Raw genomic sequence first — 26322 nt, 5'->3', positions numbered from 1 at the left:
GTGGGTGACCAAAGCAGTTGTAATAGTTAGTTGTTTATTTATTTATTTATTATTATTATTTTTTCCTCATGCTACATGGTGTCTATGTTCACACAGAATTAGGGCAAAACACCAAAATTGCTTACTAATCACTGTGTATGCTGACCACACAGGGTGTGCATTATAAGAAAACCCTTATGAAAAAGAAACCCTTATGAAAAACCCTTAATAAAACCCCTAACTATAAAAAAAAACCCTTGTGAATTAGCTTCAGAAATGCCTGCTGGAAATGTTCTGCCTACATGTAATGTACTACATGTACAAATTATTTATTATTAATTTCTATTAATTAACAAACCTACCTACATCACGTGATACTAGGGTTATTCAGCCAATAATAGTCAGACTTTATCCTGTGTGCGTGTGAGTGCGTGCGTGTGTGAGTGTGCGTGTGTGAGTGTGCGTGTGTGAGTGTGCGTGTGTGAGTGTGTGAGTGTGCGTGTGTGAGTGTGCGTGTGTGAGTGTGCGTGTGCGAGTGTGCGTGTGCGAGTGTGCGTGTGTGAGTGTGCGTGTGTGAGTGTGCGTGTGTGAGTGTGCGTGTGTGAGTGTGCGTGTGTGAGTGTGCGTGTGTGAGTGTGCGTGTGTGAGTGTGCGTGTGTGAGTGTGCGTGTGTGAGTGTGCGTGTGTGAGTGTGCGTGTGTGAGTGTGCGTGTGTGAGTGTGCGTGTGTGAGTGTGCGTGTGTGAGTGTGCGTGTGTGAGTGTGCGTGTGTGAGTGTGAGTGTGCGTGTGTGAGTGTGCGTGTGTGAGTGTGCGTGTGTGAGTGTGCGTGTGTGAGTGTGCGTGTGTGAGTGTGCGTGTGTGAGTGTGAGTGCGTGTGAGTGTGTCTGTGTGTGAGTGTGTCTGTGTGTGAGTGCGTCTGTGTGTGAGTGCGTCTGTGTGTGAGTGCGTCTGTGTGTGAGTGCGTCTGTGTGTGAGTGCGTCTGTGTGTGAGTGCGTCTGTGTGTGAGTGCGTCTGTGTGTGAGTGCGTCTGTGTGTGAGTGCGTCTGTGTGTGAGTGCGTCTGTGTGTGAGTGCGTCTGTGTGTGAGTGCGTCTGTGTGTGAGTGCGTCTGTGTGTGAGTGCGTCTGTGTGTGAGTGCGTCTGTGTGTGAGTGCGTCTGTGTGTGAGTGCGTCTGTGTGTGAGTGCGTCTGTGTGTATGCCTGAGCCTCACCTAAGCATTTCATTGTACAAACTGTCACTGATCTCGGTGTACATGACAAATACATTTATTTAACATGCTTGTCCTAAATGTATGGCATCTGATTGCTAACCTTGATTTTTATCCATGAATTTACAGAACAGTATCCTGTCCACGGGCACAAGTCACAGCAGAAACTCTCCGCTCACTGAGAGATCCTTACTGGGAGTTCAAAATGGCAAAGACAGGTACACATAGCTGCACACACACGCACAACTTTAGAAAACTCTCACAAAAAGATTTGTGTCTAACAACATGGATCAAAAATTGCATTAGCTGCAGATGTGAACATAGACAAGTCTGGCATGGACCGTAAGCCTAACTGTGAATCTACTGACTAAATGGATGGTTTTCTATTTTCTCAGTTTATTTTTCTCAGATCAAAACATGCACACATTATGCCCCTCTATTCTGTCTATCTGCTAAATTCGGTTACCAGCTTGACCTTGTTTGGCTTGGACTGGTCTTGACTCTCCAGTAGGAAACCAACCAGTGTCTCTGTGTTTGGCTTGTCACTAATCGTCAAAGGAACGACTCATGACTCATGCTTCCATACCTATATACGTTCTACACGTCTCCCTCCACATCACCACGCTTTTTTGAGAACACATGCCCACATTTCCTTGATCCCCAATCACCCTCGATAGTCCCCTTTTTTTTGATGGAACTCTACAGAGTTTTAATTCATTTCAGTCATCACCGTGGCTTGAAGCTCAGGATACACGTACAGACACATGCTTTAAAGTTTGTGCGTTATTGTGTTTGTGTGCATGTGCTAATGCGTATGTGTACTTTTAGGGACGTATAACAGTACCTGCTGCACACTGTAATAGAATATGGGCATAGATGTGTTCAGAATTACCCTGCATATCCAAAAAAGCTACATCATACATAGAACATATTCTTGCAGTTTCTGACATGTCTTAATAAAGCCAAGGTTAGTGCTAACTTATCTTTGAACTGAAACCACTAAGGAGGATATTTTTCCTTATTTGAAGGTTGATCTCTCTGTGCAGAAAGCACTGTTATTTTATGCCCTTAGCAGTGCGAGTGCTCATTTGAATGCTTGATGCAAATGCAATATATAATATCTGTGTGGTGAGGTGATATAACTTTTAAATGTTGCCATAGGTACTGTGATTAGAGTGCTTTCAATGGATCTTGTCTATTCTCTTGTGTATCTTCAAAATATTAACTAGTGCTCTGTTGTGTTTGGTTTTTGTTTACTACTCCCTTACCTACACTTTCCTACGTCTGTCTCGCTCTCTCAGTCTTCTTCTAGGCCTTGCTCGCTCACTCATTCTTTGCTAAGGTATTTTAGGAAGCTATGTGAATCTTCCTCGCTCTTTTTTTCCTCTCTAGTCTGCCATTGCATGCTGATTTTTGTTTTCTTGGTTATCTATGTTTAATACGATTAGCAAAGCTTGTGACTGAAAAAGACACCTTATATTTGTATGATTTCTGTAGTTGACCTGTAAGAGGCTTACTCTGTGTGCTTCTCAGTAAGGTGATAGCTGTTATTTCTCAAGAGCTGCTAATCCGTGTCTGTTTGTGTGTGCTTATTCCTCTTTCTGCTCCCCCCCCCATCAGCATGCCATTTGACCTCCCTCTCTCTCTCTCCCTCCCTCTCTCTCTCCCTCTCTCTCTCCCCCTTGCTCTCATGTACCAGTCTGAGCTGTCTCTGTATATACTCAGTGGCCAAACTCACACTTTCCTTTGTGCCCTTTCTTTGTGTGCTGTGGGTGCTGTCTCTCTCTGCTCCCTTTTCTCCTATCTCCCCATTGTCAGATAATTATGCCTTCTAATAAAATCCTCTTTCCTCCCTCAACACATATGGCCATGACTGTGTGTGTGATGGTGTGCGCGCATGTACGGTGCCACTGCTGTATGTTCTCACCACCATCAGCCTGAACATACCCGGGTCTCGCGCCTCCACGGCCTCGGCCGGCGCCGTACTCACATCCTCCTCGTCCTCACGTTCCCGCCATCACAAGTCCATGTCCTCCTCAGCCCACCCATGCCCCGCTGACCTGCACGCACACCAGCCCAGGCAAGTTCACACCAAGCCACATGCACTCAGAGAAACAACCTTTATTTTTGCATTGAATAAAGCGAGGGGGAGGGGAATGCCCTGTGAAGGACTCGCACAAAGACCTTGCTGGCTGGAGAAAGGAAAGTTTGGCACGGAGGCCCGTAAATGCCTTGTGCTATAAATTAAAACATGGATTGAGCAGTCATGGTTCTCCTAGAGAGATTGCCATGGGTGTGTGATATTAAAAAAAAAAAAAAAAAAAAAATGGAAAGAAAGCACAACTCCCATTATGAAAGCTGTTTTTTCTTTTTGTACTTATTAGTCTATTAGTCTGACTGGTCAGTTTATCTGAATCTGGTTATGATAACGATACATTCTCACCCGTCATTTGTCACCCGTCCTACACACCTTGTTTTCCAATTGTCTCCTTATGTAACATCTGTGCTGCTACATAAGAAGGCATTTCCTAATCACACGAGTACACACCTTTGACAGATGACCAGCATGACCATTGTACAGGTTTCTAAAGCTTCATAAACTTTTCATACTTTTCCACCTGAGGTTAGAGACAAGCGAAAACAGGTTCTGCTGCCCTGCCTCATAGTTCTGCTCTGTCTCTGTGCTCTGTACGTCTTTATCCGTTTACTAATCCTTCTATTAGGCATATATGGAGCACGTTGTTGTAGTACAGTGTCCGTGGGAAAACTCAGCCATTAAGCTTGGCTTTCATTCAACCGATTAATGGTATCTCAATTAGCACTGCTTAAATCATCCCTTTGGGAAATATTAACTGTGTATCCACTTCTGTTCATTATATTGACATTACCAAAGGCTTTGTATACTGTATGCATGTTATTGTCTTTAAAAGCTTTTTTTTTCTTAGATGTATTATTTTTTTTCTAAAATTTAAGAAAATTTAAATTCATTTGCAGACCCTTAAACCTTACTCATTCAGTACTCTAAATATTTTGGAACAGCAAGGCCAGTTAATTTGTTTTCACTCTACACTGAAGACAAGATATCGCAAGTTGATAAACCAGAATACACTGCCATCACAACAAAAGCCTTTATTTTTGTCACAATACTGCACAGTGAAATCCTTTTGTTTGTGTATCCCAGCTTTGAAAGTTGGGGTCAGCCATGATACAGCTTTTCTGGAGTAGAAAGTGTTAAGGGTTTCGTTCAAATTCCCAACAGTTGCAGCTTGGCAGTGCTGGGACTTGAACTCTGGCCTTGCGATCAACAACCCAGAGCCTTAACCACTTGAGCTACCACTGCTACAGGAAGGTTTAGATTTGGCCTAGTCAATCACAAGATCACCTCAACACAACTGAACATGAATCTGACCTCCTGAAGAGGATATTAAAGGAATAAACAATGTTAATTACGTTATAGCTGTTCCAATACTTTTGATTACATAAAGTTTTGTGGGTTGCCTCCAAAGTGGTCAGCAAGTTGTTTTAAACATTTAGATGTAACTTTAAATAAATGAATGTTGAAATTTTTATGTATCTCATGTTCTACTTCAGAACCTGAACTTTTGGAGGAGACGGAAATATTTTATTCATGTGACGGTGATTTTAACACGTTCCAGTAGCTTTGACATAGTTGTTGTGTAGCCTGTGCATGTTGTGTGGCAGAAAATGTAATGTAGTTAAGATATCATAAACCCTCATTTAAGATTAATAACAATAAACATTGTCTACTTAAAAGACATCGTAGACCTAATGGTTATAACAACAGATTGTTTTTGTAAACTTTTTTCTGTGTAACTAGTGTGTGATAATAGGTTGTTATAATATACAATGTGCTGAAAATTAGTAGCTACAGTAATAATACATATTAATAGATTAGAGTTCTTACATGTCCGATAACATGACTGCCTGCTGTTGTGGAAGTTTTGTAGCCGAAAGGTTAGGTAACAGAGGTTGGCACAAGAAACCAATCCGGTGAGGCTGAATTGATCACACACCTGGATTCAAAGCTACCAGTTTATCTTAATTGACTGTGATGGATTTAGTTTAATTCATGAAAAAGTATACACGGTTATCGAGTGTGTTTTATTTACCTCGCCTAGAAATTGCTGTTTAGGTATTATGGTATTGTACAGTAATGTATAGTAAGAGATAAACAGAGGAAGGAAGGTGAAACCAAGGCTGATTATAATCTTGAAGAATGTGTATGAAATAGTACTATAGACTTTGTATAAGCTCATCATGCAGTGCAGCGTAGCTTTACTTTGGTGCTCATTTTGAATTCAGTATGTGTTTATAACAGCATTTAATAGTTCAGTAGCTCACAGACAAATTAGCTAAAGATCTAAAAGCTCTGGGCTTTCTAGACACCTCAGGGTCAGGTCCAGACACTGCTCACAGCTTTCTGGGTCTGTTAAGGATTTCTCATTGGTATTTCAGTTTTTGGCCCTAAACATTATTTTCTGGGAAGAAACTTGAGCACAATTTCTTAGATTCTCTGATGATGTGATATAAAGAACCTGTTTCCTGGATCGTTATTAGTAAGCTTTCAGCTCTATGGTTTGATGAGACATGATGTCTCTGAGATGTCTTTCCATGCAGAGCATATTTCTTTATTTTGAGATTATATAACACTTTACCAGTTCACTGCAGGAGTGAGTCATTATCACACCTCCCTGTATCTCACACTCGGGCACATTTTAGATGTGCTAGAGATAGACAGTACTTGATGTTGGCATATTATTTAAATTAGAATTCCTGCTCACTGAATTGTTTGCATTACAGTACTGCGCTAATGGCACGTCTTGTGTTCTGGGATGTGAAGATCAGTCCCTTGTCTGTTATGCGTGGGACATGTTTTTGAGAAGTTGATCCATTAACCAGCAGGGTTTTGAATTTAACCTTTTTATTTTGTGGGAAAATATTTTTGTCTTTAGTGGTCCTCCCCAGAGAGCGCCTGGCGCATCACCGTCTGCTTACAACATCAGCAGCGCGACAGGGACGGAGCGTACCAACTTTCCACGAGGGGTGCCTGCTCGAAACACCTTCCACATCGGTCAGCAGAGAGGGGCACGGGATCAGCAAAGTTCACCATATCACGCTTCTCCAGCCTCACCTTCCCTGTCTCATGGCACAAGCCAGCAGCGGAGACCACCAAACTCAGGCATCTTCAGCAAGTTTACCTCCAAGTTTGTGCGCAGGTGAGAATGAATGACAGGGCTCTATGCGCTTGGCTGGAGCTCTGGTTGATGGGCGAATTGGGGCAGGGCTGAAGGTTTATGAGGTGGCTTTGTGGGGAAATGGGAATAAGGGCAGGAATAGCATGTGCAACTGATTTTAGAGGAGAAACAGATGGAAGTGTTTCACAGGAAGAAAGAGATCCTTTTTAAGTGATAATAAGGAAGTCAGATTATGTATTCTCACATCTCTGCTTCCTTCTCGCTGCTGGATACGTGTGTAGTCTCAATTTTTTTCCGCACACACTCTCTGCATTTTTTTATTTATTTATTTCAAACAGAGAAGTAAATGTGTAAAGGTTTTGTTTGACCCAAACACACCAGTGCTTTATGAGGGCTGTCTTTTTTTTCCAAGTTCCAAATCTCATGGAGAGTTTGCTGTTTCAAAAATGTCTCAACCGATCTTTCCTCAAAGGTCAAGCCCTTGTTAAATTAAATCTCATTACTAGTGCCTAATCTTGACTACTGTTTTACCACACGTTCGCATTTCTCATCTATTTCATCATTTCCTGCTTTTGGGTTCTAGCACACTCTGAACGTAATGCCACTGCCACCTTTTCTCCACCTCTTTGGTGACAGTATCCATGGTAACAGTGGAGGTATCACATTCCACAGCCCTATAAATACTTGTGTTGGGGACACCTTGGTGTGTGCTCACTGCCAGAGCTGTAAGCTTTGAAGAAAATGTGCTGGTGCAACTTCGCTAAAATAGTCATATTTGTAGAAGGTTCAGATAATATTAAAACATGGCTTGACCGTAGATCTTAGCATTTTATATATACGGCTTAGAAAACATGCCTAAATACACAGAGCGTGTGCATCGGGTCCTGCATGCAATATTTTAAAACTTACGAAGTAAAGTCCATATACATTCTCCAGATGAAATGGTCAATAATCACACTGCTGTTTGTTTTCGATTTTTTTTTTTTTAAATGTTTAATTTCTCATAATGGTTTGTACTCAAAATGCTTTGGTCTTGTTAAAGCCTGGAAAAGCAGTTACTTGAGGAAAAATAATAAGAGTGTGTATAGTTTTTGTTATGTAGTATCCAGTATACTATGTAATATTAATACCTTGCTCAAATGAGGCATATACATTCAGTACAGCTAATGATTTATACTTATTAAACAGCTAAGAGCTGGAGGATTCCAGGATTTTTATTTATTTATTTATTCATTCATTCATTTCAATTCCATCCCTGACATATTCTGAGTTAAAATGATCCACTCTGTATATTGCATCTTTGTTTACATTTATTAATACATTTATTAGTGTTGTAATAACAACCTTAGCTGCTTTCAGCACCGTATACTTAATACAGTACGAGGAAATACGTACGTGTGTTAAGTGTTTACTTGAGTAAGTGTTTTGGTGAGCATCACAATCACACACACAGCAATAAGCATGTTGTAGTATATTTCTCTCAGCATTCTTGTAGTCTAAAGAGGGAACAGAGATAAAGAATGTTTATTATGCAACATGTAAAGCCAATCGTGCTGTTCTGTGCCATGTATACTCATTACAAACATGCTTCTGAAAGGCATAACTCTCCATCACCAGCTAAATAAACACAGTTAGCTAGTTTATCTCACCAGCACCACAACCTTTGTGTACCACTTAAATGTTTTCTGCCACACTAACAGCCACTTTAGACCTAATTAGTTGTTTTTGTAATATGTTATGCTTCTTGTAATCCATCTACTGCGAGGTTCCCTTTAATTAGAGCTTTGCACATAAATGGGGATATAGTACTCATTTTCAATAGCATTCATTTTTAACATTGATGTCACGCTGTAATTATTAATTACAGTATCAATCAACACAATCTGACTGTAAGATACCACTGTTTGTAGTAAGACCTTAAAGTTTTTAAGTAGTTTTTTTTTTGTTTGTTTTTTTTTTCTTACTGCTATTCATATTTACATGCATTTCTATTCTTTTCTTATTTATTTTTTTTTCTTTGTTGGTTTCATTTTTTGTAGAAATCTATCACTCAGGTTCCCCAGAAGGTAGGAAAGCACAATGATAACCCCCTCTGAAACCTTTTATTTCGATTTGCCCCTTTACCTTTCCCAGTTTTTTCATGTAGCTTATGTTTATATTTCCCCTCATACTATTTACCCCTCTGCTGTTTTTATGGTTGGCTCTTTATCGATGGTACATTTGTGATGTGTTATGGGCAGTACTAACATCCCACGTCCAACCCACAAGCTCACCCTCAAGATTCTTAATGTGCCAAAGAAATTAACATTCCTTTCGTTCCCCATCCTCTATTCTTTCACCTCATCCCCCTTTTGTTGTCTCCATCAGTGTAAATGGTGATCTCATCCGTGTGTTCATGCTGCTGTGTAGGCTAGTGTTCCTCACTTATTCAAGGTTAACCCCAGGGTAAATGGGACATGACATCATAGCAGTTAACTAAAATAAGTTGTTCTTGGGAAAAAAGAAGATGAGAGCAGAACTTTGAGTAAGAAACTTTTTAGAATTATGCTCTTTAACTCCGTCTTTCACTTATAGGACTTTTTTTTTTTAGTATAAACACCAGTTCAGTCTTCTAAGAGTTGAACAAAGTCAAATCTGGAAAAGGGGATGTTAAGGATGGAAAGGAGTGACGGAGGGGATCACATTACTCTGCATTCTTTCAGGAGAATCTTTTTTGCCTCCTTTAATTCTTTTTTCTTCTCAGCTCTTTTAACATGATGATGGTGGTGATGATGATGATGATGATGGTAACCGCATCTGAAGCTGAGATTAACTATCTGGCTTTGACCTGCTCTTATTAAAAAAGCCACTCTGACTCTTATTTTTCCTCATACCCTCCTCTTCTCCATGTGACTATATTTCACTTCTATGTCTGCCACATTGTATGTGAGAGCTGTAGGACTCGAGCAGGCGTCAGGTGTACGGAAATCTAACTCCACTCACTGCAGTTATCACAATAACCAAATACTTTACACCATTCTGATTAATATGCTCTTAACTATATGGTCTATTTGTAATAATGTGCTTCATATTACGATGCAACTACTTGGTGTTATTGATAATGGGGTCTTTTGTCCAGAAGAGGGCGCTGTCACGTAATGCACGATAATTTTGCGTCCTCTGCTGGTCAACAGCTGTATTGTTTGACAATTTATGAAAACTTCCTTTACAGGTTACATCATATCCACCTGCCTATATTTTCTGCTCTTTAACTTACAGATGCTGCTTTGTGTTTGCTAAACATCTTCATGTCTTTGTTGTGTTTCTAACCCTTCACTGATGTTTTTGTCGCGCGGCTGTTTAATAGTCCGCGTTTACATTTACATTCTTTGTGAGTGGTTCTCTGTCTGTCTGTCTGTCTGTTCATAAGCATTCACACATTAAGATGGCTGACGCAAACCCTTTCTTGTGTACGTCTGACATTATGCCTGTGTTTTATGTTGGTGTGTTTGGGTGATTGTGTGTGTACCGGGGCCGTACCAGCTGTAGGGTCATTGTTGGAAGACTGTAGTGACATGGTGATGGGTTCATATGTAGACATTGAGCGGTGGTTCTCTCTGGTTTTGTTCAAATCCATTCCATCCCATATTATTTGCTCATTCAGTCCCCACCACTATAGAGCACAATCCTACTTCCTTTACATACTTTGTAATATTAGACCTCCAACTTTTGACCCTTTAAAACAACACTGCCAGTCTGAAATACAGCTTGCAGTAATGGAATGAGATTTGCGTACCAGGGTATCCATAACACTTGGAAGTGCTTGGTGGTAGTATTACCAGTACAAAAACTAATCTTGTTGCGATTTCTTTCGAGGAGTCCGTATGAGGGAGAGAATCGAGACGAGGGCAGCAGGTGAGGAAAAAAAGGAAAAAAACAAAAACACAAGACCTTATCAAATCATTTTCTAATCAGATCTAATCGATGGCTAAGTAAATATTTAGTCATAATTGACTAAGAAGGGGTGTTTAATTCAGAGTTAATTGGCTTATATTATCTCTTGTAACCAATCGGGATTTAGTTTTCGTGTGTGTGTTTGTGTGTGTGTGTGAGAGAGAGAGAGAGAGAGAGATACTGACATGAATGTGTTTTGTCATTAAATGTCATCATTCTGTGACTAACCCTGTCCTCAGATTGCTTTTTCATTCTGCTCAAATGTTTCGGGTTTTTTTTTCTCCCCAATCCCTTTTTCTCTCTCACACACACAGTCCCAGCTAAGTGTTAATCCCCTGTATGACTTATTTACAATCAGCCTAAAATTTCAATTTCTCTGCAGCTGCAGAATTGTTTACTACAGCAAGGCTTGAGATAATCAAGACTTAAGAGTTTTAAACCTTTTCCATCTATGTTTAGACAGAACATTCTCCCTCCACACACACCTTGTCTGTTATAGGACATGGGTGACATTTTAAAGTTGCCTCAGCTTGTAAGCTTTTAAATAAAAACTAAATGAAAACATGAGGTCAGGACAGAGTCGTGATCCCGCTAGATTCACTCAAGTTGAAATAGACAGTAAAGATACAATGATTGTGTGAGTGTCAAATGGGGTGGAAAAATGAATGACAAATGGACAGCAGTAAAATAAAATGCATGCTATATTCCTGGCTGTTCTGTTTTGTTTACTGTCGATTCTTTTCCTTGTTTATTGCTACTGCCTCCTTCTCTGTCTTTTGTCCAACACTTGAATGATCCCTTTGTTCTTTTTCTTTTCTTTTTCTTCACACACATTTGTCTCGCACACATTTTATCTTCTCTCTTCGTCTTCTGTGCTGTTTTCTTTCATATTTCTGTATCATTTTCCAACTATCTCTCCCTCTACTGTTTTTTTTTTCTTTTCTCTCCATCTCTGTCTCCAGATCCATGCTGAGTAGCGCCGACAAGGCAGAGAAGACCGGAGTAGGAGGCGGGACACTCGGCTCAGGCGGTGGGGATGAAAACAAGGATTCTCTCTCCTCCTCGTCTCCAAGGGGTGGAACTCCGCCACCGTCTGTGAAAGACAACACCAAGCCTCGCTCGCTGCGCTTCACCTGGAGTATGAAGACCACATCGTCCATGGAGCCCACCGAGATGATGAAGGAGATCCGTAAAGTTCTGGACGCTAACAGCTGTGAATATGAAGTGCGTGAGCGCTACATGCTCTTCTGCATGGCCGGCAACCCCTCCCGTGATGACTTCGTCCAATGGGAGATGGAGGTGTGCAAGCTACCCCGCCTGTCCCTCAACGGCGTGCGCTTCAAAAGGATTTCCGGCACTTCCATCGCCTTCAAGAACATCGCATCCAAAATTGCAAATGAGCTCAAACTATGAGGAGGGAGAGCAAGAGTTAAATAGGGAGGATGGTTAGAGACAGTGATTTAGGGGAAAGCAGGAAGGTAGGCAGTAACCACTGAAATGATTCGTGAGATAATAAACGGACAGATCTTTTTTTTTCTTTTCAGGAGGTTTAGTTGAAATAAGCTGTACAGATACTACACACTGAAATAGTGTGAGGTATGTGAGGGGGAAAGTGCTGTATATGTTGATTTTGCTGGGTTCAGTATCACTAGTCTAAACTCCCATTTTTCAGTCCAGAAAGAGGGGGGAAAGGAAAGAAACAAAGTCGTTTTACTTTCATCCACTATTGAATTGGTGATTTGGTAAACTCTCCTGAGTTTTGTGAACTCGTTTGGTCTTCAGCTCATCACTCGCACACACACACACACTGGGTATCCGGACAATGTTTGATATCTGCACATTTTCATTTGTTTTGCTGTGTGGATTGGGGTCAGAGTTTACTCACAAACCCAGGTGTAACCCCATCGTCAGTGGGGTTACACCTCATCACCACACAATAAAGAGGGCCATTACTTGAATACCACTCAAGGGATTGTGTGTTTTAAGGGTTTGTGTGATTCATTCTTCATTGACTAGGTTGTGATTTATTGCACTGGAATGGGTGTATTTTTGTTGCCTTTTTTCCCCTTTTATGAAGAGAAATCAAATGTATTTTAATGTTGTAAAATGAATGATTTATGAATTATTGTTTAGATTTTTTTTTTTTTTTTTAATTCCTTGTGGTTTTAATCTGTTCGTCTTGCTGTACTGAATGCCACACAGAAACATCAGACTTCAACAAACCTCCTGTTCCCCATGGACTTAACAATCACTGGAAAAGACACTGAGTAAGAGGACATCACCTGCGTCAGCACCGCTGTCATTACATGACTGATGTCTAAATGCCTGTTGGGCTTCATCTTTTAGCCAACCTTCCAAATCCAGGATGCCTACGCCTGAAAGCTGCAGTGGTTCGGTAGCAAATTAAATGAGCCCCGACATCACTTTGAGCATTACCCTTTTCGTGCTTGTCCCCACGTGTCATGTGCATCAGTCTGAATGAGAGTGAGTCATCCGTGTATAAACGAAAGGTTGCTTTGGGCTTTTTGTCTTGACCTTCATGCAGTGATTGTATTAAGTAGCAGCAAGCCCACAGACAACTACACATCAGGAGCAGATGGTCTGACTACCACTTGGTTTAAATGGGTTGTTATCAGTTTTGCTATTCTTGCTCAGGCATTAGAAGAGCCAGCTGAGAAAGGCAGAGAAAAAGTTGAGCCATGTCCTGTCTCTCCACTGAGCTATACATGTTTAACATGCATGGATACTCACTCATATTATGGAACCAGTAGAGGGAGCAATGGAGTCTCTTCCAAGTCTGTGAGGGGTTTGTGGGACACTTGTGCACCTGTTTTTTTTTTTGTTTGTTTGTTTTTTTTATTATATATACATATATATATAAAAAAAATTCCCATAAAGTAATGTCACATTATTTACAGTTTTATGATCATTGTCTAAGGTGCTGGGGGTCCAATTGTCATTATCTATTAATATAAATTTTCTTCAGGGTTGATTTTTATTTCATATTTTTCATTGCTGTAATTTTAATATTTTTCCTTGTCAGATCTGATGTATGTCAGGGATAGAGAGAACTCCAAATGTACATTTGGTGCAGAGCCAGAGAGATGATTATGATCCACAATAGTAATAAATAAATGATGAAACTAAAACTGTGTAAATAATTATGCAACAAGATCGTCTCTTTTTACTAGTACTTGAATCACTAGATGGTGAATGAGGAAGGTCTCAAGTCCTGAACACAAACAACGCTGGATGTGGATTTTAGGCATTTCACTTTATTCTAAAAAGAAAACAAAATACACAACCATATCCAAGTTCAACTGTAAACATTTCTCACATACAAAGTTTTGGTGGAAACATGAAACTCCACCGGCACAAACTGTAACTTTAGTGTCGCAACATCTTGCACATTTTGCCTTCAAGAGCAAGTCACCTGGCCGAAGACTCTGTGAACTTCAGTGTTTGTGCAAGAAAAAATAAAGTCAAGTATTTTGGGTCACTTAGTGCTTTAATATTTACTTCTTCTACATAATTACTATTTACTAATATTTCATGGACATAGTAATAAAAAACAAACAACAAAAAAAATCCTCACTATGCTTAGTCCTAGCAATACATGGCTCTTTAATGGAAATGAAAGAACGGCTTTTCCCAGTTTACACTCAAACATCATGTGGTGTCTTCTGTGAAACATAGTTGGAGATGTTCAGCTGTTGCCATGGAAATGGAATAACCTGTGATTCAGTTGTCAAGGCGTTTCATTACAATCCAGTGACTAATATCTGAAGGCTCTTTTCTCCAGTGAGAAATTTTGGTTTTCTGTCAAAGGTCATTTTTTTAATTGATGGTGTTGAATTGTGTAGCTGTGGGTTCTGTGGCCTCCTCTGAGGTATATCGTTAAAGCTGAGGCCTGCAAGGTGTGTGGTCTGTATTTGGCAAGTCTTCACTGAGGTTTTTCTGTATTTGATGAGTGACAGTGGGGGATGTTGGTGTTTTAGGAGGATTTTCAGAGTGATGCCAAACCTGGTGCTGACTCATTTCACCTGTCTAACACTACATCTATCGCCATCCCCAACTCATCCTGTGTGCCTGAACAACTGTGGTAACGTGTGTGTTTAGAATCCCCTTTCCACATGGACAGTTCCTGCTCAGCGCGAGCGCTTTGTTGCCCCCGAAGTTTAACCAGTTGCCCCCGATCTGGAACCAGTTCCCATTAACATCATATTCTTGCACAAATATGAACTGGTTTGAGATCAGCGCCAGAGGTCATCCTAAGCAGAATGTGTGAATCAGTGGGAGTGTGGGGACTCCACTTTGAGCCCCATCAACGAGGGAGGCAGCTGCACGCTGGAAGCCGCAGAGGAACTGACGGAGTTCCTCAAGCCGCTCTGGTGATGGGATGAGGCTACTGCGGGGCGGATAAGCGGCGGTGGAGGATGGTTGTGTGGATTTCGGGTCTGGAGGGGGCGCGTTTGAAGAGGAGGAGGTTGGCGCAACAGGCTTGGGGGTGCGCTGGGGGGAGTCGGGCGTAGTAAGGGTGGGGGTTGGGTAAGAGGAGGAGAAGACTGGCTAGAGTTACTGGCTACTTCAGAGGAAGGAATTGGACTGCCAGAGTCTGCAGGGGACGCGCTGTCCCTCTTAGTCTGCATAGAACACAATACAGGGATATTATACCTTGAATACAAATGACTTTATATAAAATATACATGAAATATTTTAATACAATGTACAAGCTATTTTTACATTTGGTATGTCCCATTATCCTGCCTCACCTCATCCTCTTCCACTCCTACTGTCCCATTCAGGTCCTTCATGGACTCGCTGCTCTCCTGCAGCACTTCCTGTTCTGCCTGCCATTCTCGCAGTACTTCCTCCAGATTGAAGCGGCGGCGGTAGCTGACGAAGAATGAGCTTACCTGGCCTGCGGTCTTGTTCCCAATCACGTCAGCTATGGCGGCAAAGTCTTTACCATATCTTCTAACAGCTACACAAACCACATACATCTTAAACATCATCTTAGGAAAATTATTATTTAATAATACTGAATGCATGTACTTCTATGTTGGATCTAATCCAATTAAATCACATTGATACACATGGTAACCAAATGGTGCTGCATCTGGGACAGTAGAAATCATTTACCTGCCAATATTTTAATTTGCTAACAATTTTTTTTTCTGTTCAAGGAAAGTCATGATAATCTGACTTACCCTGTACAGCCAGGAGCTGTTCCTCTGTGGTCCAGCGGGAGTTAATCTTAAGAGTGGGCTGAAACAGTACATAATGATAAGTAGAGTCATCAAATGCAATTTGCCGAGTGCTTAAATCATTTCCTTCTACATTTCAGCAACATGCCTAAAAGAAGAGTAAGAAACATCTTGGCACGTGTGATGATATAGGCACATTCCAATACATTAAAGACAAACACTACTTGTGGATGTCTTAGGGTAGTTAGTAAAGCACACACTAATGCTTAAGCAAAACATTTTGAAGATTTTCTTCAATGTTTTTATTCTCAGATGTATCTTGATTGAATTCAAAAATTTCCACGGAGACCAACATTAATAGGTTTTGAGTAGTTTGCTGAATTCCTTGTCCAGTTGAATGCGATAGATGGAGATCAAGAAAAAACTTGAATAATCCTCCAACAAAATTATGAACAATCTTTGCCATAATTTTGTTGGAGGATTATTCAAGTTTTTTTTATATTGATCCATACTCAAGTTTAGATCAATTAAAAGTTAAAATAAAGAAAAATATTGGATGAGAGTGTGAGCAAGTATATAGAAAATAACTGTACCTCAGCAGGTCTCATGGCTTCAATACCATCTACCAAACTTCGTTTTTGGACACTGTTTGCTTGCTTGATACTTTGAACCTGCAAAAGGATCGGTAAAGTTTATCCTGTGATTAATTCTGTTTTGCAATTCCTAAAAAATATTCCTGTGTGTGCGCACAAGCTTTACCTGTCTCTTGAGAGACACTAGCTGGGTGTCGAGCTGGCGGTTTGAGATGGTTCCTGACTCGGTGGAGGCCGACAGGGAGACGATGTCTTCCTGGTCCAGGTGCATGCCCTTTGGAGGTCTGCGGCGTGCCCTCAGTGGATGGTGCCGGTACTGAGCCCCCTGGCTCTCTTTGCGTGTGGGCCCTGACCTCCCAGAGCTCCTCTCACTGCCTCCTCCAGCACCAGAGCTCAGCTTAAGCTGAATGAAAGAAAACATTTTTAAACACTATGAATAAAAAGGGGTCATTTGTTATAAAGCAGCCAAAAAAAAAATTCTAATTTCTTGATAAAATAAAAACTATTTTCACATGAATTGGTGGCGTGTTGCAGCAGGAAAACAGATTTATTGAGCAAAGTGGTGCATGCATTAACACAGGGTTTGCTGTGTGACACAGCACTTAATCCAAACAAGAACAAATGTCAGAGTTCTTTACTGTAATCATTTGTACATCAGGTTTTCAGAGCATAAAAACAATGACATGAAAATTAATTCTTGAAGCAAGCTATTCAAAAAGCTTGTGTGAAAATTATTAATACACAACCTTAATAATAAAGGCATCCCAAAACATCAGAGTAAAACTGGCACAAATTATACTCAAGTAGAGTGTAAACGACTACGTTTCTCTTTAAAGAAAGGCAATCGCGTGCCAGTGTGCCGACAGACACAAGTCAGCCCTCACTTGGCTGAACTGTAAATCCTCTTTAAATCAATCTGTTATTTTAAAAATCTCCTTCACATCTGAATAGTCGACATGCCTTTTTAAAACGTTTCTATGCTATAATATTGGATCATATCTGTTTGTTAAGGGGGGACGTCTCATGTTTTATACGCTCGTCACTGTGAAAGTGAAGTGGAGCACTATATTATCAGAACAAAGCAGTGATTTTGACTTTATGACTCACCTCCTTTTTGGTGTCGATCTCAAAGTCACTGTCACTTCCTTGGTCTCCTTCTTCTACCTCATCATTACTATCAGGCAGACATTGCAAGGTTAAGTAATGCTTCAGAGAACACACTCTGGCTTTTTTGCATACTTTTGTGCCTTCTGCTTTTTCCATCCCTTTTACCTGTCATCTTTCTCTCTCTTGCTAACGAGTTTGCGGGCCTGCCGGTCCATGACACTGGTGCGAGTCCGAGTCTTCTTCCAGGAGTAGTAGTACTTCACCAGACTTGAGATCATCTTATCTGGCAGCTGAGAGATGATAAACATAATAAAAATATCAGTGCACTGTGGAGAATACTAATTACCTTGCACATATAAATAATTACAGGATTGGCTACACATTTATAGATCAGATCAGCTGTCTGACGAAAACAGCAGAAGCCTTACACAGTGAAATTCTTTTCTTTACATATCCCAGCTTGCTAGGAAGTTGGGATTAGAGTGCAGGGTCAGTCATGACATAGCCTCCCTGGAGCTGAGAGGCTTAAGAGCCTTGTTCAAGGGCCAAACAGTTGCTGCTTGGCAGTGCTGAGGCTTTACAATATATGTCAGTGTATTTACTGAAAACATGACAAATGTTTATGTCCAATAAAACGCTCTCTAAAATGCCCATGTCCTGCCCCGTAACTGAACTGAGAGTGTATTATAGCAGCAGTTAGTTAGTAATCATTCGTGAAATTTTGGTAACTTTCTACATATTATTCCCATTTTAAACCATCTCAAGTGTTTAAATGTGGTTGCAGCTTGTGTACACGCCTGCGTTCAATCCCACTTTACAATCTTTAAAATCAAGACCTCAGTTCAAAAGCATTTTGGTATGCAGTGGCTGTGATGCTATGATAGATCTGGAGATTTCAAAAGAGTGTATTTGTGCATGTGTGTGAGGCCTTTTCTCAATGTTTATTGTGCAGCCTTGTGATAAACAACCATCTCCATATCAGGAAGCCAGGTTCCCTTGTTGTCTCAGTGGGCTGACCAGAGGGAGAAGGTAAGGGTGGTGATGCAGGCCGGTAACAAAATATGACATGATAAACATGACCAAGTTCCAGGTAAACTGGCAGTGAGAAATCCTACACAGTTTGAAATTAAGCTCTCTTGGCTGCATAATATATCTCGCTGGCTAAGAATGATGTTGCACATGTTGAATGCTATGGAAATCAGAAAAGCCCTTTGACACAGTTTTAAAAGAGCTGCCGTGAGGGAGCACTTCCTGTGACTTTAAATCTCTAGGGAACATTAAAAGAGCTAAAAGAAAAATATATATAACAAGGATAATAGCAAGCTATATAAAATAATGAATTATTCTTAATTGTGGACAATAGATCCTATTAAGTCTTTTGATAATTGTGTGTATGGCTCCATGTTCGGCTGCGGGATTCTCTGACAAGCTATAAATCCACCTCTCTCCTGAATCAGCAGGCAGATGGGAACACTACAGATTATAAAAGCCATCCTGTCTTCTTCTTCTCCTTGCTTTCCCCACTCTCTCACCTTCAGATCCTCCCCTGTACTCTCATTCACTCCCACTTACCATCTGTTGGATGCGGTGGAAACTTTTGCCGTGGAAACTGAACGCCTGCTCAAACAGCACCTTATCCTCCACGGTCCACTCATCAGGAAAGGGCGTGAAGTTGGCCAGGTCAGCCAAAGACTTCTCCACATCATGCTTGTGCCAGAGCAACATGCCCAAAGACTAAAGAATGGAGAAGTGATTAGAGTTGTGCATCAAAGTTCACGTTTGAACTACTAAACAGTTTACTAATGTGCGCCAGCCTTTTCCCTATTTGTAGCATATGTGATTAGCAGACAAGTAGAGGCATGTTTCCCTTTCCCATGAGAATACTGGAAAACCTATTTACTTAAATATAGATGCGAATTAAGCTCTAAATCTTTATAATTCGTCATATTCCCCAGATGAATACTTTTTCAGAAGAACAGTGTGTAGTTATGCCTCACTAATGTACACAATTGTAGCTCAATTGAAACACAGGACTAGTGATAGGTGTAAATCTAAACAACCAGAACTGCTTATTTCCGTACTGTCCCAGTATGTAAGAGTTGTCTCATCTCTTTGTGCACGATAGAGATCGTGCTGGAGTATTCCTTTAAACTGTGGTTTGGCATACCTGTTCCATATTATATCCATGCTTCTCTTTGGCCATTAAGATGTATTCATCCACTGTTAAGGACAGAACAAAACATTTTTAAAGGCTGATAAGATCAGCTTCTCAGATTAATGTCAGTATTAACTGCAGATTAAGACATCTGATTTACATTAAGCATTTCCCAGTCTTGTATCTTCAGTGCTGTTTTTTTATATGTATTTGAACCATGTTTAAGATCAGCTGTACATATTAAGCAACTTACAAGATCAGCGTAGCCTCAATTCTGAAGACAGTGCAATTCTAGCACCATTACAGTTTATAGAGGTCTTTGGATTCAGTACTTACACATTGCATCAGACACTTGGCTGTTAGGTGACCACACAAGCATGCTTCTCTGGTCTTTCTCACTGTAGTCAGGTTCAAGCTCTGTCAATGAGGGATACACATCAGTTATACATCTATTTCTCTCACATATCTGTCTATTCTGTGACATGACTCATCATTTAAAAATTATCCACATTGATTCACACAAAAAATATTAGAAGACAGCTACCATTAGATCTGCTTTCCATGAGACTTGTCACTTTTGTGTCCTTAAACAATTACTGCTTGAACACTAAGCGATTCAAATATTTGTTTAGTTTCTTTTATTACATAAATATCACTTATATGACCAAATATATAGAAATTACAGTATCTATTTGCTACTAAACTGCAGCACAGATCTGACAAGACTTTAAACATTTTCCTGTATTGAGAAGAAAAAAAAAACCTGCACGTGTTTACTCTAACCTTACTTATATAAATGGTGACACATTTAACTGATATAAACATACTACATACACCCACCTACTCTCACTCTTCTTCCCATGGTCTCTTCGTGTTCATGCATCATTCGGTTTGCAGAATTTTCACCTCAAATATTTTCTAAAACAGCAGCTTCACATTCTCCAACATTTTTGCTATCCTGATTACACCATTATATTTTAGTTATCTTTACCTGTGAACCTATAAACCCCCATCTCGGGCTTTGTACAGACAGTGGACTAGACTTTCCAACTGGATGTCAGAATAATTGGTGAAAGGAATGTCTGCTCTCTTACACGAACACACTTCCTCTTACCTGGCTTGTACTCTGGAATCGGTGCTTGGTAGTCTGCTCCCACACGAATCATGCTGTCTATAAGATAAAAAACACAGTAAGGAAGAGTTTGCTATACACATAAAGGGCAGTAGGAGAGATGTGGGCGGAAGAAAGAGCAAGAAGGAAGCCTGAATAAAGCTGGACCAGAATCCAGTTACAGAATCAGACCAGTATAAGACAAGAAGGTTTTGAAGTGTATGTTAAAAATGCTGAAAAACAATAGAACAAATAAAGCATTAGGTGCTTGATTAAGGTGTTTGTGTTTGGTTGGTAGAAACCTACCATGTGAATGTTCTTCATCACTGCTCTCCTCATCAGTATGTTGACTGTTGCCATTGGTTGCTGTTTTTGCCCTGCTGCGGGACAGAACTCCAGATCCTGAGCGCTCCATCACTGACGGCATGGCTACCAAGACTAAACATAAGAACGATACTTTTTAAATATTGAGATGGACAATATATTGAATTGGCCATAATAATAGAGGGCAGAATATGTAATGTTGCTGCTTCTCAGCTCCAGGATCGATCATGAGTTCAGTTTGGTATCTATGCAAAGTTTGCTTTCTCCCTGTATCCCAAAAACATCATTGCAGGTGGACTGGCTGCTCTGAAATACCCCAAAACTCTTCTGAATATGTTTAAAAGGTGTCTTAAATTGGACTGCTATCTTATCCAGGTTTTATTTGTCTCTCACACTCAGTGTTACAAGTATATGCTCTGGACCCAGATCATATGTCTGAAACCCAGACCAAAATGAAAGAAGGAAAAATTTTGTTTTAATATTATTATTATAATATTATATAAACACACACACACACACACACACACACACACACACATACATATACACACCCCTGTTTTTCAATTATACACAAATACAAATACCCAAAATAAGTTTACAACATTGAGAATAGAATGAGAATGAAATAAATGTTAAAAGATACTCTTGTAAGTCCTACATGCAATTCATAATACAAATAAAACGACTACTTAGCCATGTTACTCTGATCCCATCATTCACAGACAGAAAATGGTCTAACCGTGAAATGGAAAATATTATATCCTTCTATGTAAACAAACCCTAAGAAAAATAAAACAATTCTGCTTTTAGTCCCAGTCCAAACTTTTCTCAGAGCTACTTGAGTATTGTGGCTTTGTGGGCTTTTCATGTAAACGTCCCTTACGTTCTCAACCCAATGGCAGTTGAGAAGATTTGGATTTTAGTTTCTTTACAACATGAAATTGAAAAGTAATCTGCCCATCCCTATGGAGTGTGAGATGTGAAGTGAGGTATAGAGGAGATGTGGAAAGTAAGACAGTGAGATGAGACAGTGAAACAGTGAGACACTGAGATGAGACAGTGAGATGAGGACAGTGAGACAGTGAGATAGTGAGATGAGACAGTGGTATGTGGACAGTGAGATGTGGACAGTGAGACAATGAGATGTGCACAGTGAGACAATGAGATGTGGACAGTGAGACAGTGAGATGAGACAGTGAGATGTGGACAGTGAGATGTGGACAGTGAGACAATGAGATGTGCACAGTGAGACAGTAAGACGAGACAGTGAGATGAGAGTGAGATGTGGACAGTGAGACAGTGAGATGAGACAGTGGGATGAGGACAATGAGACAGTAAGATGAGACAGTGAGATGTGGACAGTGAGATGTGCACAGTGAGACAGTAAGATGAGAGTGAGATGTGGACAGTGAGATGAGACAGTGGGATGAGGACAGTGAGATGTGGACAGTGAGATGAGACAGTGGGATGAGGACAGTGAGACAGTGATATGTGGACAGTGAGACAGTAAGATGAGACAGTGAGATGTGGACAGTGAGACAGTGAGATGAGACAGTGGTATGAGGACAGTGAGACAGTGAGATGAGACAGTGGGATGAGGACAGTGAGACAGTAAGATGAGGACAGTGAGATGTGGACAGTGAGACAGTAAGATGAGACAGTGAGATGTGGACAGTGAGATGTGGACAGTGAGAGAATGAGATGTGCACAGTGAGACAGTAAGATGAGACAGTGAGATGAGAGTGAGATGTGGACAGTGAGACAGTGGGATGAGACAGTGGGATGAGGACAGTGAGACTGAGATGAGGACAGTGAGACAGTAAGATGAGACAGTGAGATGAGACAGTGGGATGAGGACAGTGAGACAATAAGATGAGACAGTGAGATGTGGACAGTGAGATGTGGACAGTGAGACAGTGAGATGAGACAGTGGGATGAGGACAGTGAGACAGTGAGATGAGACAGTGGGATGAGGACAGTGAGACAGTGAGATGTGGACAGTGAGACAGTAAGATGACACAGTGAGATGTGGACAGTGAGATGAGACAGTGGGATGAGGACAGTGAGACAGTGAGATGAGGACAGTGAGACAGTAAGATGAGACAGTGAGACAGTGAGATGAGACAGTGGGATGAGGACAGTGAGACAGTGAGATGAGGACAGTGAGACAGTGAGATGTGGACAGTGAGATGTGGACAGTGAGATGTGGACAGTGAGATGTGGACAGTAAGACAGTGAGATGAGACAGTGGGATGAGGACAGTGAGAAGAGGACAGTGAAACAGTGATATTGGACAGTGAGACAGTGATATAAGACAGTGAGATGAGGACAGTGAGACAGCGATATGAGGACAGTGAGAGTGCACTTGCACTTCCGCACTGCTCCTGGTGGAGATGTTTCTCTCTGAGGCCTTTTGTCTAGCAGGAGCTGCGCTTTTAAAGCCACATAAAGTAACAGAGCCAAACATCTCAACAACAACATTAGTACACGAACACAAACACACACCTTTTCAAAAGCACAAGCCATTTCATTCCACTATAGAAATAAGCATTTCTATCGCCGTCCGTTGTTTTAGATATGAGCTTTAGCTCCATTCATTGTCATGGCTCAGCTTCCGGACCGCATTTACATCACGGGTTCGTAGTGACCTACTTTAACTAATAAAACCACAGAACATGGCTTTAATGTTTAAAAAAAAAAAAAAAAAAAAACTTAATGTACAATTGTTTTCACAACTTCCTAATTTACTTAGGTCAAATTTCTAGGGGTTTCTTTGTGCTGTAATCCAACAGTGGAAAAATTGGTTAACGATTGCTTTTTACATAAGGTATAAAAACAAAGTTAATACACACAGTAAGACACGTATCGTCAAGCAGAACGAGGAAATAAGCTGTTTTTAGGCGAACAAACCACTTTACAAATTGGCAATTACTCGGCGTTGTGACGTCACCAAACCGGGTCGGTTTTAATTGCGCTATTTTCTTCTAACATTTTGCGCGTCGGGTTTATTATCGCGTGTATAAATGTATGTGTATGTGTGTATGTATATATACACATACAAGGGTTTCATTCTGAAATAGCTCCTTTCCTTTCCTCACTTTCAGCCCAACTCCTGTAAGAGCTCTCATCATTAATATCTGATGCTTCCACTCGTCCCCTTGTTCATTAAACATAAGGCTATTAAGTGTAAACAGGTACAGAGCTGGAGAAACACAACCGGCTCCTATTTAAACTTAGTGAGTGCAGGATGGGGGGAAAAATCACCTTTCTTTCGTCTCGCCTCACTTTTGGCCCTGTTCTTCTCTCAAGTCGGGATTCTTTTGTGTAAAACCACGCTTTAGGTCCTCCAGCTTCAGTTGGTAGCCAGTAGGCTGTCGTTCAACATTGGTGTTAGTTGGCACCCGGGAAAAGGCGGTTTCACACCTGGAAAGCCGGATCTCTGAGCCACTAAAACTTAATGAGCGTTGGACTAGACGCGTAAAGACGCACTACAGAGCGCGCACTAGATATTAATAAAAAACCAAACAACTATTTAAATCCTCGATGAATATTCACTCGAGTCTCTCTCTCTCTTTCTCTCTCTCTCTTTCTCTTTCACTCTCCCGTCCAACGGTATCGACTGCATGGAGATCCTCTCCGTGTGTGTGTGTGTGTGTGTGCTGGGGGGGAGAAGAGCCACACCACACCCCACTCAACCATACAAACCTTCCGCCTTCCTCTTCCTCGCCTCTCCCCAACTAACTTCCATGTCAGTTATGTAGTTCCATACATACACCCTCTCAAACATGCATATATATCCATGTCATCCAGTGCTCATATTGTGTAAGCTGGTCTTTTTCTATTCTTTTTTTAAATTATTATTGGTGTGTGTTTGTATACAGAATGCGAAAAGGAAGAATGAATCAATAAATAAATAAATAAATAAATAAATAAATAAATAAAGACACAATTCTTCCCATTACGCGTTTAAAACTTCATTAAGATAATAGGTTTTTTTTATTGTATATAGACACCTGGACTTGATTTGGATGCTGTGTTGTGGTGTATTCAGACGCACACAATAGACTCGAACCCTCTTCACCTGCGCTGCTCCTTCATTATGGTCTATCAGGGCCGGACTACTTCCCACTGTACGCGCGAATGAATCTGTCAGCTGTGCATTGCGGTGCTGCGGTCTTCCAGACCTTTACTAATGTATGCACGAAAAGACTGGAACTAAACAACTTGCAATTTTGCTCTTAATTGTCGCTCCTTTTGACACATTTGTCGCTGGTGAGAATAAAATCCGAATTCGAAATTTCAAGGAGGGCAAAACCTCAATAGATATGTGGATTATTTTGATTAATTACAATCATAGTAGCACTGCAGGTGAGAACACATGTAATAATCAGATCTTACAGCATCCTGAATAATTGTAAAAATCAAAGAATTGGCTTTTTTAATTCTCACAACCTTCACACCCTTTTCTGTCCTTCTCATATCAATCCCCCAGCTGCTAGGCCCAAAGGGCAGATCCCTGCACATCAGTGAACATTACCATTCAGTGTGAATGATCTAGGATTTCCAGGAAAACAGGGATGTAGGCAGACATAGCAGCAGCACTTGTGGCACAGGACCCCTCCCATGTATATTCTCTCTCTCTCTCTCTCTCTCTCTCTCTCTCTCTCTCTCTCTCATTACACCCCCTCCCTCTTTTCCAGACATCATCTTCTCAGTTCTTAATACAGCATCATCTTTAGTCTCATTCTCACCTTAGTTGTTCTGTTTGTTTTTCTGTTTCTTCTCCTGATATATGAATGTATTTCTGCCATTGATTTCATCTTGCTTGCTTAGACTTCCTCCATCCTCTTCACCTCATGAGTTCCTCTTTCTTCCCCTCCCCCTCTTTCTCTCTGTGCCTCCTCTTTCTCATCTTGTGCTCCCTTCACTGCAACCCCCCCATCACACACACACACACACACACACACACACAAGCCCTAGTTTTTTTTTAAATGATAACCATTTCTGCATGTTGCACAAGGCCAGAGTTAATTCCTTAATATACGTCCAATCTTCATATGCATGTATGTTGTGAAATGTAGTGATTTATAACCTTTGTTCTCTTCATACTGTTTTTACCATTTCCATGATGGAGGCAACATCTTGTCTGATTTACAACAATAAGCAGTGCGATGGTGAAGGGCATTAGTTAGTAAATAATTAACTCGTGTGTATGACACCTGGAGCTGGATTAATGGTAAAGTTACAGGTTTTTTTCAGATGGCTCTGAACTCCATGACCCCCCTCCAAAAAAATGCAGTATCTCTCCCAGTCGTGCTACAGATTAGCAGAAGACAAAAGGACCGAGGCGGAGCCATGCTGACAGCCTTGTGCAGGAGGAGGGAGTGTGGGACAACCATGGATGAGTCAAAACCATGGACATAAGGCTTGCAAGTTATCAGTGCTCTACGTCGTTTATATATCAGTCAGAATCAAACAAAGGCGCAGA

General features: G+C 40.8%; 2 protein-coding genes across 11 annotated transcripts in view; one reads left to right on the top strand and one right to left on the bottom strand.

The window, feature by feature from the left end:
- mark2b (MAP/microtubule affinity-regulating kinase 2b) overlaps positions 1–12027 on the top strand; it is a 34493-nt gene extending 22466 nt beyond the window's left edge. The window contains exons 14-19 of one of the 9 annotated variants that reach the window (XM_060874540.1): positions 1318–1406; positions 3125–3268; positions 6162–6425; positions 8444–8470; positions 10263–10298; positions 11300–12027. In XM_060874540.1, the coding sequence (XP_060730523.1) occupies positions 1318–1406; positions 3125–3268; positions 6162–6425; positions 8444–8470; positions 10263–10298; positions 11300–11750 (1011 nt within the window). In that variant the 3' untranslated portion in view covers positions 11751–12027. Of the gene's footprint in view, positions 1–1317; positions 1407–3124; positions 3269–6161; positions 6426–8443; positions 8471–10259; positions 10299–11299 lie in introns of all 9 variants that reach the window. The other 8 variants (XM_060874539.1, XM_060874546.1, XM_060874543.1 and 5 more) reach the window with 8 other exon arrangements.
- Positions 12028–13639: 1612 nt separating this feature from the next.
- On the bottom strand, positions 13640–24661 carry rcor2 (REST corepressor 2). Of its 2 annotated transcripts, none has more exons than XM_060874549.1 (13): positions 24540–24661; positions 20817–20948; positions 20514–20570; positions 19736–19816; positions 19412–19464; positions 18817–18978; positions 17410–17534; positions 17245–17311; positions 16304–16540; positions 16138–16215; positions 15548–15605; positions 15110–15321; positions 13640–14980 (listed from the first exon to the last, which is right to left on the bottom strand). In XM_060874549.1, the coding sequence occupies exons 1-13, from the start codon at positions 24619–24621 to the stop codon at positions 14627–14629; spliced, it is 1698 nt and encodes a 565-aa protein (XP_060730532.1). In that variant the 5' UTR covers positions 24622–24661; the 3' UTR covers positions 13640–14626. The 2 variants fall into 2 exon arrangements, with proteins under 2 accessions (XP_060730532.1, XP_060730533.1); XM_060874550.1 differs by lacking the exon at positions 24540–24661 and adding an exon at positions 24099–24441 and having other exon boundaries at positions 13646–14980.
- Positions 24662–26322: the final 1661 nt, after the last annotated feature.

The sequence above is a fragment of the Tachysurus vachellii genome, chromosome 7 (genome assembly GCF_030014155.1).
Source record: "Tachysurus vachellii isolate PV-2020 chromosome 7, HZAU_Pvac_v1, whole genome shotgun sequence".
Classification (NCBI taxonomy): domain Eukaryota; kingdom Metazoa; phylum Chordata; class Actinopteri; order Siluriformes; family Bagridae; genus Tachysurus; species Tachysurus vachellii.
The sequence above is the reverse complement of the archived record's forward strand: the minus strand, read 5'-3'. Positions and strand labels throughout refer to the sequence as shown.

Excerpts from the sequence above, each read along its gene's own strand:
- rcor2 (XM_060874549.1), bottom strand. The coding sequence starts at position 24,621 with ATGTTTGAGAGGGTGTATGTATGGAACTACATAACTGACATGGAAGTT. Across the intron at positions 16,216-16,303 it reads TAGTGTCTCTCAAGAGACAG|GTTCAAAGTATCAAGCAAGC; the intron begins GTAAAGCTTGTG and ends ATCCTTTTGCAG. Across the intron at positions 14,981-15,109 it reads TAGGAGTGGAAGAGGATGAG|ACTAAGAGGGACAGCGCGTC; the intron begins GTGAGGCAGGAT and ends TGTTCTATGCAG.